This window comes from Dreissena polymorpha, chromosome 9, assembly GCF_020536995.1.
Source record: "Dreissena polymorpha isolate Duluth1 chromosome 9, UMN_Dpol_1.0, whole genome shotgun sequence".
In the NCBI taxonomy this organism is placed as follows: Eukaryota; Metazoa; Mollusca; class Bivalvia; order Myida; family Dreissenidae; genus Dreissena; species Dreissena polymorpha.
This window is the reverse complement of record NC_068363.1, coordinates 101,071,005-101,083,171: the sequence shown is the minus strand read 5'-3', so window position 1 is coordinate 101,083,171 and position 12,167 is coordinate 101,071,005. Positions and strand designations below refer to the sequence as shown.

Sequence of the window (12,167 nt, the reverse complement as noted above, 5' to 3'; positions counted from 1 at the left end):
TTTCTGGCGATTTTAACTGATGAATTCGATCGGCAATCAGTTAATAATGACAATCCTGAAGTGATCGTGCACAACTTAATTTGGCTAGATTGTAATTGTCGGTTCGGATACTACTTAAATGTACTCCGGGTACTCTTTATGTATACTTAAACGACCCCTGAGTACGGAAAATATACTAATGCGTACCTGGCCAATGTAGACTGTACCCGAGTTTTATTTCCGCCTAAAATCTGATGTTGTAAAACACGCTTCAGAGTATAAAAACACAATTCTCTTTAACACAAACCTTCCTCAACATGCTTTTTGAGTTGGAGTTTCAATAATATAGAGGCCATTTTACTGAATATTGACATTAATAAGAACATAAACTAGAAGAGGCCGATGCGTATCCCCACGCCCCATGTTTGACTAAGCGGCGCCCCAGGGTTGGTAATGGGGCCACGCATAGTTGAGATTGACTGTATTGTCATAAGAGATGTTCAGTATCAATTTGGAGTAACTCGCAGTCTGTTCAGGTTTTATGCTGGTTGCTGCTCATCCGTTAATCTAAGGGTTGAAAATGAAGCCTTTAAAGCTTGAATCTCGTAAGAAAGGTCTTAAATTTACTATAACTTTCTAAGTGACTACAAATGCTTTAAAATACTTATATCAGTGGTAAAGGGTTAAACATAGACACTATGCCATGCAGGTGTCTTGCTGACTGCGGTGTGTCTGATCACAGAGATGTGTGAGAAGAGCCCAGATACTCTCACCCACTTTAGGAAGGTAAGTAGCACACATTTTAATGGTGCTCTGTAATTTGAGTAAAAATGTCATTTCATTGAATTCATTATGTTTTATACCCATTTGATAAGTTGCAAAGAACTGTCCGCAGTAGTAATTGCCAACTTTCAAATCATTTGAAGCAAAAGGCATTACTTACCATGTGGTCGGATATATCTATGATTATTATTATCCCTGCCCATATTTTATTGGCCACTTATAAGATTTACCTATCATGCTAAACAGTACTTTACCCTAGTTGTTTAATAGCACAGGAGCCAGCAATCTAATAATTGTTCCCGACAGACTATTTTCATGTCAGAAAATTCTTAGAATGTGAACTTCACCAATTTTTGCTTTATAATAGTATATGTGGTTGGGCAAAACTACTTTATACATACATGTTTGAAATGCAAAATTATGTTGTCAGTGAGTAGAAGTGGTTACAAATTGTATAAGTGGTTTACTTTTTTGTTTACAATATGACACCAAGTTAGTTGAGCTTTACTTTGAGGCTTGCATTGGCTTAGGGTCTGACCTTTTGAACTAAACTGATGCCTAATTGTTATCATCTGTTAGCACTTTTATCTTGTGCATTGTGTGTGTCATGTTTGTTTGATTGAGTAATTGTCAAATGTATAAATGTTGGTGTTTAAAATGAAAGTTTTTATTTTTATTATTATCATTAACAAACGTTAAGGTATAAGTTTGAAATAAATTGGAATGCAATTAACATGTGAATGTATTCTACTGAACATTTGTTATGCAACTTGACATTTGCACGGAACTTTTGCATTTTACCTTTCTGTCTGCATATTTGGCATTTTGATGTTTTTAATTTGAACTTATCATTTTGTCAAGTTAATGTAATGTGTAAATAATGCTGGAAATATTTAAAAATTTGTTAGTAAGACATCATTGTTAAAAGTTAAAGTTATTCTATAGGGCTTAATACATTAATTCATGAAAATTTTTTTTTTTGGGGGGTGAGGGTGGGGGTAGGATGATGGTGTTGAAAAATTATAAAAACTCAAAATAGTAACTGTATTTATTTATTTATTTTTGTGATTATAAATGAATTTATGTATTTCACATATTTGATAACAACCATTACAAAATTTTCTCACGAACAGACTTTGAAGGAACTATAAGCCTTGGATTTTTGGTCTGATATTACTTTAATGAGTAGGTTTAGTTTGATTTTGAATGTTTGCATGTTTTACATATACCAGTAAACATGTTTTTTTTTTTGTTTAGACTGTCCCACCCGGTTCTGACAATCATTTTAAGGTAAACAACATGTCTTTAGTTCTGTGATCATTTGTTATCTAATTTTGGACCCCGGCTTCTTTATTTAGTATGCATTTTGTAAGAGCTATGGTGGGTTTGTGATGTTGACAAAGATTTCCAGTTAAATGTCAGCAAATCTACAGTAATTAACTAAGCTAAAGAGATTGTTTTTTTTTACATTATTACTATTTATAGGTGGTAAAAAAATACCTTTGACATATTTGGAAAATCTTCCTATTAATTTTTGTTTCAAACTTATTTATGAAGTGATAGCTTAAATTGCCTAAAGAACTTAAATAATTTACTAACATGAACTGTAGTGTGTAATGCTTGGAGTGTAATCTTTCTGAGAGGCATTTCATCTTTTTTCTCATGGGCTTTCTTAAATGTAACAATGCTAAGTAACAACATAGGCTCTCTTTCTGTTGTAAGGCTCTTTATCTGTTGTTTAGTTCATCCTTTCCCATAACAATTATATGTTTGAAGTGTACATTCACTGTAACATAATAATGAAAAAACACTCTTTACGATATATTATACCCCATAGGTGGTATGAAGGAGTCACTCTGTCTGTCAGTTTGTCAGTTTGTGGGTCATTTGGTTTGTCTTCTTAACATGTAGTTTGTGGATAAAATTACTTCCACATTTGTTCAAGTCATTTTAATCTAATTTAAATACCTCATCACCTGTACAAGGAACTTTTCAGTTCACTTTTCATCACCAGTGATCCCCCCATTTTTAGCTTACCTGAGCAAATTTGCTATTTGAAGCACCACCTGCTCATGGTGAGCTTTTGTAGTCAGTTTTTGTCTGTGATTTGAAGTCAAAAAGTGGGAACTAGGTCATAGCCGCAGCTCTTGTCCAGTGTTCAAGAAACTTGGTCTGAACATTGGCAAAATGTTATCTTTGCAGAGGTCAATAGGTTATGTGGGGTGAAAACATCGGAGGAAAACTACAAGTAAATAAAATAGCTTGTAAACAAATTAAAGGCCCCTAAAAGGTGACAATCCATAATTATTACCAATTTTTTATACTTTTTGCATATTTTATTTATAAAGGTTATCAAAAAATAATATATATATATGCTATTGAACATTACATAAAAAATGAGCAATACAACTTGTTTGAGCTCAAAATACAGTGTCCTCCAAGTCAATTGTATTTACATCGCTGTTTACTCAATCATGCAGAGCCATTCCGAGCCGGTTTTCCGATAACAAACTTTGGTGGGTCGGCACAAGATATTGTGTATCGACACGTGCAAAGTCGCAATTACAATCAAGGCAAAAGTGAAATCAAGAAAATGAAACGTATATTAAAACAAGTATGCATGATGGAATTCCATGTAAAACAAAATGTTGTACAACACAAAAATATCTTACCAAACTCATGTTCTCTTTCTTTGTTTACATGGATATTAAGTTGGTTGTACTACGTCATCATTGAATGCGTACTTTACGAAAGAAGTCAAGGAACAGTGGCTATAGCGAAAATGTACGGAAATTGCAAAGTTTTAAACATTTCTTCAAATTATGAAACGGGTATATCTTCCATAATTTTTGACAAACTTGCAGTTTAGCTGTGTTATTATCATTTTTTATGCAAGAGTAACTGAAATCCAGTAAAAATTAGACCAGTTCATATGCACAATAATTGGATTTGTCAGCTTTTACGAGCCTTAAGCTTTACTGACTATCTTCATGAAACTTGGAATATTTGTCCCAAAAATTCTCATCCAAGTTCCAAATTGGGTTTAAAAACAAGGTCACGATATCAAATTAAAGAAAAAGCGTGTGAACAATATTAAGGGCTCAGGACCGTGAGTGATTTTCCCTTAAAAATTGTTGACAGAGTTGTGTGGGGTATTGATCATTTATGTTACAGAGCTCTAGCTGTTTGCATTTCTGAAATAGCCAATTTAGTTCTTCTCCTTTAATTATCAATGTATTGCATGTTACTTTTATAACTTTGGTCACAACAAATTTATACGTTGTTTGAAAAATTTGGCTTCAAAAAATTTAAGCCATATTAAAATAAATATGTATTATTCCATTTTCTATATAAAAAATATTTTGTGTGTATGAATTTAACATTTTTTGTCAACACTTAATTTGGTTTGTCTCATTTTTTGTACTTGAACATTGTTTGTTCTTGTTGAAAGATGAAAAAATATAGTACAGGTATGTCCTTAAACAAATGGACTCAAGCAAATTGAAATAGATAAACCAAGAAACTGAAAGTTGGCTGCAAGGCGAAATGGACAGGTTCAGGCACAATCAAAACTAAATTTTTATGATTTTAAGTGCAGCAAATCAGACATCAGTTTATCTATTTGTTGTGGCCTTAATAATACTGTGTCATTGCAGATGATTTTCTTGCTTTGAATGTATCAATACTTATAAATAGAATATATTTTGTTTGCAAAACTGATATACATGTACTGTAGTTTATCCTGTCACAAGCCTTTAAATCAGTCCGATAACCAGGTAACCTAATATCCCAAAAGATATTAGGCTAGATGACCACGTGACCTCGAATATCAGTCAGTTGCTGTCCGCGCATGCGCACACCTGTACTATTTTCTATTTATAAAATATACTTGTTTTCAATTTAAAAAAAACAATATACGTGTAAAGTACTGTTAGTTTAAAAATTATTATTTTAACAGCATAATTTCGTCTTTGTGTATTGAATTAATAATGATTGACTCGATTTCTGTGTTGTTTAACAAGACGGAAGCTAGCCTAAGCGTTTTGCATGACGTGACGTCACAATGTTTTTGCTGCGGCGTGTTTTTTTCCATATTAAATATTTAAACACAAAATACTGGAAAACTATATATTTTAGAAACATTTCAACGAATGTTGTAAATGTGACAGGATAAATAGAATAATAGGTTGGTGACGTGGATGGAGAATAGTTATCTGGCTCGTCGGAGGATCTTATCGGGTTTGCCTTCTGCTCACCTGATAACTTCCTCCGACTTGCCAGATAACCATTCTCCATCCACGTCACCAACCTATTATTCTCTATATATGCAATGCAGCTATGGATTGCAATGTAGTACAGATTTAGCAATATTGCAACAGAATCAAGACAGAAGCATGAAGTTTATAGATTTTACCGCTGGTTTGTTTTAGGTTTGGTTAATTTCATTTTAGCCTTTGATATTGCTAGGGTGGTATCCATAATGTAAATTGGCCGTGCTCTGTGAAAAAGGGGTTTTAATTTATTTATGTTAAGTGTTGTCCTAGATTAGCCTGTGCAGTCAGCAAAGGCTAATCAGGGACAACACTTTTGGCCTAAACTGGATGTTTGCTAAGAAGAGACTTTCTTTAAACAGAAAATATCATAAAAGCGGAAAGTTTCATGCCAGATTGGCCTGTGCACAGGCTAATCTGGGACTACACTTTACTTTAAGCACATGCATAATAAAATCCCCTTTTCACAGAGCAGGGCCCATATTAATGTTATTTTTTGCTAACCTAATGTTCATGCAGAAACGTGCATAGCGTCTTAATAGTTCAGGCCTCTGTGACAACTTACAGTCTGTTCAACTTCAAAACAAATAAATCAGAAATAATTCTACAAAGTCACAATTTTAATCCATTTCTTAAACACTTAAAATCAATTTATAAGTGTCAAATTGATAATTAAGTTTGTTTTGTCATTTTAAATGTTATTTTAAGAACAGTTTTTATGCTTGACAATTCATAGAATAATCTATTGTACTGAACCATTTTTTGCTGTGGTCGTCTGCTTAGTATTCTGGTTAAGGTAACCATGCAATATCTCCATATCAATATTTCTACGACAGGTATTTGATTGAAACATCTCGCAAGTGTTTTTGGACATATTTTGCAGTCACATATTAAGTTCCATACTTATTACCTGTAAAGTAATAGGAATATTCCCCTTTTTGTAATAAACCAAATCAGATTAACTTTTTGGGGCAACAACTTCATATGGGCCATGCTCTGTGAAAAAGGGTTAAATGTACGTGCGTAAAGAGTCGTTCCAGATTAGCCTGTGGCCTTCGGCTTTTATGATATTATTGGTTTATTGAAAGTCTCTACTCAGCAAAATCCAGTTTTGGCTGAAAGTGACAACCTTGATTAGCTTGTGCCGACTACACAGGCTAATCTGGGACGACACTTTACGCACATGCATTAAGCCCCCTTTTGACAGAGCCGGCCCATATCTTCAAGTCTACTACAGAATTTAATTGCAACTCTGCACTTGTCTTCAGGATCATCATATGAGGTCACCAACAAAGGTGTAAATCTCTACATGTACCTGCAATTTGACCAGAATTACTTACCTTTTTATGGAGGCATTCAAACCATGGCCATGCTTCATTCTTGTGCATTTGTGTTAACAAAACTTTGTTTTGCATTTTTGATGTCTGTTTGATTAACAATAATAATTAAGTTCTGTGTAAGTAAAGGTTCTGTATGCATCTTAGGCCTGCATGACCATGGGCTATCATTCTTGGCAAGCAATACATTGTATGTCTTCACTATATTTTCAGACTGTTCCCCAGCTGGTGAGAATACTAAAGAACCTGATCATGTCTGGCTACTCGCCTGAACACGACGTGTCTGGAGTCAGCGACCCATTCCTACAGGTAGGTACAAACTGTGTATTGTGACGAGCAGATGCCTATGTTTGGTTGTTATTGGTGCCTGTATTCACCAAAAAAAAATCAATGACTTAAGTCAAAGAATAAGGACAATTCTTTAAATTGGAATATTAAAAAATTGCTTTAATTTTAGCCAAACTTGGTATTATCCTCTATCTACATAATGCTTTATGTAGAGTATTTTGTAAATAACAATTATCACCAGTGAAAGCCTGTAAATATTCACATGCTGGAGGTATTCTTCTTGGTTATTAGTCTATTCTTTATTCTTAAGTCTAAGAATAGGTTGGTTAATATGGACCCTGGTTGCTCAAAATTGTAACCACCTGTTAAAGTAACAGTCTGTTAAGTACATCTTACTCCTTAAACTCCAGGTTACGTCATACTCAAAACTAATAGAACATCTGTGAACACCAAATTGAGCATGATCATCAAATTCATACTAAAAATAAAAAACAACCTAAAAATGTTAGTCTTACCAGGCCTTAGGTCATGCTCTGCAATAACAGTTTAAGCTGGTTGCATTTATTCAGTAAAAAGCAAAAGTTCATGTTGCAGATGGCCATTAAATCACACTTACACTTGTTATTTAGTTCTTTGCGCTTCATGTACTTTTATTGTACAGTTTATTATACGAGCTTCTTTCTGGGAAACTCTGGCTAAATGCATGTGCCTAAAGTGTCATCCCAGATTAGCCTGTTCAGTATGCACAGGCTAATCATGGACGGCTTTTTCCGCTGAAACTGGATTTTTACTAAAAAATGAGACTTAACTTTCAACAAAATTACAATAATAGTGGAAAGTGCCATCTCTGATTAGCCGGTGCAAACTGCAAGGCTTATCTGGGACGAGACTTAACGTAAGTAGCAGTAAACTCCATTTTCAAAAAGAGAGGCTCATGTACAAAATGCATTAACACAATCATATTCACCTCGTAGGTGAAGATCTTGCGACTGCTGAGGATTCTGGGTAAGAACGATGCGGAGTCCAGTGAGACGATGAACGACATTCTTGCCCAGGTAAGACACAAGCTTATTGCTCTCCATTTGAATCCTTGGTTGTCATTGTATCAAATGAATTCACTTTAAGTCTTGGGGCAATTATACATTTATTTAAATAAATTGAGTGTCAGAATATTGAGAATGGCAGAATAATTTGTTTAAATTTCTCAACATATAAATATTGAAAATAAGAAGTTTGTATATTTTTCTCTTAGGTTGCATTACTTGCGAAGTTATTTATTTTAAACACTTCTCTTTTATATTATCCCTACCAAAGGCGGATGGATATAGAATTGGCATTGTTTGTCTATCAGTCCGACAGTTCATCCGTCCGTGGTCTGTTACAAACTTTTGATGGCGTTTTCTCAGAAATTATACAAGATATCATCATGAAACTTCTTGGGTGTATAGAAATCACAAGAATAAGTGCTATGCACAAGAACCACACCTTTACACTTTCTTAAACAAGAGTTATTTACTTTGTTTTTTTTTGTATGATGTAACTTTTCAGAGCTTTATCTCAGATACCATACAAGATTTCAACAAGTCACTTCATGGGTGTATTGAAATCAACAAGGAGAATGGCCATGCTAAAGAACCATAATCCTACAATTTCTTAGATAAGAGTTATTGTCCTTATTTTGTGTAATGTTTAAATTTTCAAGGCTATATTTCATATATAATACACTATGTTAACATGAAACTTCATGGGTGTCTAGAGATCAATGAAAAAAAGTGCAATGCACAGGAACCATAACCCTATATTTTCTTAAATAAGAGTTATTGCCCATTGTTGATTTTGTATGATGTAACATTTCAGGGCTATATCTCAAATATGCTACAAGATTTCAATATGAAACTTCATGGATGTATAGATATCAATGAGGAGTGTTGCCTTGCATTAAATTTATTAACCTACTCTTCATGTTGTTCTATTATATCGAACATCAAGGGATTTACACCCATCCGTAAACTATATTTATTGGCCGGGGATATCAATTCAATGAATTTGCTTGTTGCAACAACAATGCAGCTTGCTTATATACTTGCAAAGTTGTGTAACAAATATAAGCTGAATTGAATTGATAAGCACTACCTATTTATGGTATTAAGATATTTATTGTGTATTGCCAGATTGATTTATAAAATAAATGTCATGTACATTTTGAACATTGTGTTTTGCAGGTGGCAACAAATACAGATACCAGTAAAAACGTTGGACATTCCATTCTCTATGAGATTGTATTGACCATCATGGGAATAAAATCTGAATCAGGGCTTAGAGTGAGTATGAATATAACTTGACCTTAACTGCAAAATATAATTTTTACATTTTTTTGCATTGTGAATTTTGTTAATTACCATTTGTAAGTGTTTTTTTTTTACAAATGCATTATTTCAGTTTTGTTGTTGACATACTGATGTTTAATTGTTTCTCTCTGAAATTCCAGGTACTAGCTGTAAATATATTGGGGCGATTTCTGTTGAATAACGATAAAAATATAAGGTAAGACTTCCTTATCCAATATAATGTCTAGTAAACATTTTACTCATTATTAAAAAGAAGACAAAAGATAAAGTAATTCTTTATTAGAAAGTTTTAGCAAATCTAATAGCAGTAAATGCCTTTTGATTAAATTTAGTACCAGTCAGTTCATTTAAAAGAATTATATTCCATTCATTACTTTTTGTTTGAATTGAGCAATTTTCAATGTAAAAAAATAGTTTTATTTAAAACAAATTTCATTTTATTTCACTAGAAATAGAGCTGTAACGATTCACCGATCATTCAATTCGATTTCGATACCATATGGTCTGATTCGATTATTTTCGATTCAATTCAAATTAAACTATTTGCTGCTTATTTTGCAAACAATTTCATGTTTGGTTAGTCCAGTGTATGAATTAATATGTTTGGTATTTGTTATTAACTTATTATGTATACATTTTATTAAAGTGTTTAATGTGTGAAATAAAATTAACAATGCAACATTGTGGTTATAAGTAACAAATTTATTGATCAAAACTTCCTGTTGTGTTATTCTTAAATAACATAAAATGCACAACGTATCACATGTGTTTAACAGAAAAAAAAAAACAAAAAAAAACATGCAAGTATATTAACAACTTCCTGTTGACTTTTTAACAGAATGCACACAATTTAGTAAACAAACCATATGTTTTCTCTTTAAATGTTGCCTCAAATTCGTAGTGCTTCCAGATTTAGGGTAACTTAACTGAACAAAACATGTTTTGCAAGTTGACTTTGCATCAGAACCTTCGCTTAATCCAAAATGTTCCTATACTTTTTATTTTAATTTTTACGGTGTGTCTTTCAGTGTGGTTGAAGAAGCCATTTTGCCGGCTGATGTAATGCTCAGCATGTTATTTTTTCATTCATTGGATTCTTTATTGGCTATTGTCTTTTATTGATCAATCACATGACGTATTACAAATGGCAAGAAAGTTTAGACGACGGATTTGGAAAGTAAGGTTTAAAATGTGGATCAATTGGGATTGCAGTGAATCAAATCGAAATTGGCCGTATTGGAATCGAAATCAAATCGGCGTCGTTGAACCGGTTTTTAGATGCATGAAACTAAATCGTTACAGCTCTAATAAGAACTAATCACTATTAAAAGACATTGAATTATTTTAATGTTGGACTGGCCTTTTAAATGAATGTAGTCATTCTACAAACTGCATATGTTTGTACAAGGTTTAAGATGATTTTGCGGCTTTGATTGCCTATTGTTCTGCATAATAAGCTATTTGGTATATTAAAGGTCTATTGTTGAACCCACTGTATGTACCTGTATTTCATTGTCATAAAATTACATATACAGTCAATCTTGTGCTTGCGACCACTTGCATTAAGCGACTTTTGTCTTATGCGACCACTTTGAATTTCCCCGAAAGAGTTTTCACTAAATATTCATATTGTATTAAGCAACTTTTGTCTTACGCGACCAATGACCGCTGATTTTCGTGTATTTTGATGTTAAAATATTTAATTAAGCGACCACTTTGAGGTTTAAGTGGTAAATCTGTTGACCGTTCAGGTACAAATCCGTGTTAATTGTTTATCTAAGCCGATAAGATGTAAGATTGCACCTTTGTTTTGTGTTCACACCAGCAATTTTCCTTTGTATTGATGATCAGTTCTGACCGGTGTTGATGCAGACTGCGTATCATTTTTTTGTGTTGAATAATACAGTGAGGTATTGACGCATAGTCTACGGTTTAAAGAGTTTATAATTTGGGATGTTAAGTGACAAACTTAATCGCTGATTTAATTGCAGAAACAATGCGCCGATGCGACAAACATTTTCACAGTGTTCGCGAGGTGTAAAAAATAAACTATTAATCTGTAACATGTGTCGATATCCGTTCTCTAAAAAAATTAATTGTTATTATGCTAATTAGTTTGTGTTAGCAAATTTTTCCAATCAGACCTGTTTATTTAGTTTTCTATCGACGTGTTTTGTTTATTTCCCTTTGCACCATAATCGAGTCAGATTTCCAAAAGCTTACATGCAGAAATTAAAATGTCAAAACAGAAAGTTATAAGGTTTGATGAGAAAATTCGGGTATTGGAATTGTCTAAGAGTAAAAGTGCACCTAACATCGCGAATGAGTTTGGAGTCAGAAAAACCCAATTTAATAAATTTTAGAATAAGAGAAAACAAAACACATTTTAATAAAACATTATTTATTTATTTTATTTTTATTTAGATTTATTTGATTACAAAAGTGGAAATAATTGTGTCCAAAGGTGATAATCCTACATCTTGATTTAAAATGGAAGGTCCGCATATTCTTCCCAAATTGCCTTTTTTTATATAAAGACCATTTTATTAAGAGACCACTTTTGGTTACTTCCTTAATAATAATGACTAATTTAGATTCAGGAAAGTTGAAGTTTTAAATATACTTTACACTGTTTTCTATGCAGGTATGTAGCTTTAAACACCCTGCTACGAGTTGTGAATGCGGACTACAATGCAGTACAGCGCCACCGTACAACGATTGTGGACTGCCTCAAAGATACAGACATATCTATCAGAAGGTAGGCATGCAGTGTTATTTGAGAGTGAATTAGCGTGAAGTTTCTTCCCAAAGTGCCAGTCTGTACAGGCTAATCAGGAACGACTCTTGCCTATATTTGATTTTCGTTTAGAAGAGACTCCCTTCAAAAGAAAATTCATTAAAAGCAGAAAGTATCATCCCTGATTAGCCGTTCCTGTTTAGACAGGCTTATCTCGGTCAATACTTGATACCCACCCTATTAGTCTAGTTTTCTCAGAAAGCGACTCATATAATAATTTTGTAGTATTATTACTAGATGTTTTATTCTATGTCATTATGTTATGTGGCTGACTATCTCAATTGGTAGAGGGCATGACCACAAATCAGTGGCTAACAGGTTTATTCCCTGCCCAGACACATAATTGGTGTGATGATTGGTCTTA

General features: G+C 33.2%; 1 protein-coding gene across 2 annotated transcripts in view; it reads left to right on the top strand.

The window, feature by feature from the left end:
- The window catches only part of LOC127843939 (AP-1 complex subunit gamma-1-like), a 67,964-nt gene that overhangs the window by 25,436 nt on the left and 30,361 nt on the right, over positions 1 to 12,167 (top strand). The window contains exons 6-12 of one of the 2 annotated variants that reach the window (XM_052373843.1): positions 689 to 765; positions 2,020 to 2,052; positions 6,584 to 6,679; positions 7,633 to 7,713; positions 8,881 to 8,979; positions 9,147 to 9,202; positions 11,651 to 11,764. In XM_052373843.1, the coding sequence (XP_052229803.1) occupies positions 689 to 765; positions 2,020 to 2,052; positions 6,584 to 6,679; positions 7,633 to 7,713; positions 8,881 to 8,979; positions 9,147 to 9,202; positions 11,651 to 11,764 (556 nt within the window). The remainder of the gene's footprint in view (positions 1 to 688; positions 766 to 2,019; positions 2,053 to 6,583; positions 6,680 to 7,632; positions 7,714 to 8,880; positions 8,980 to 9,146; positions 9,203 to 11,650; positions 11,765 to 12,167) is intronic. The other variant, XM_052373844.1, reaches the window with a different exon arrangement.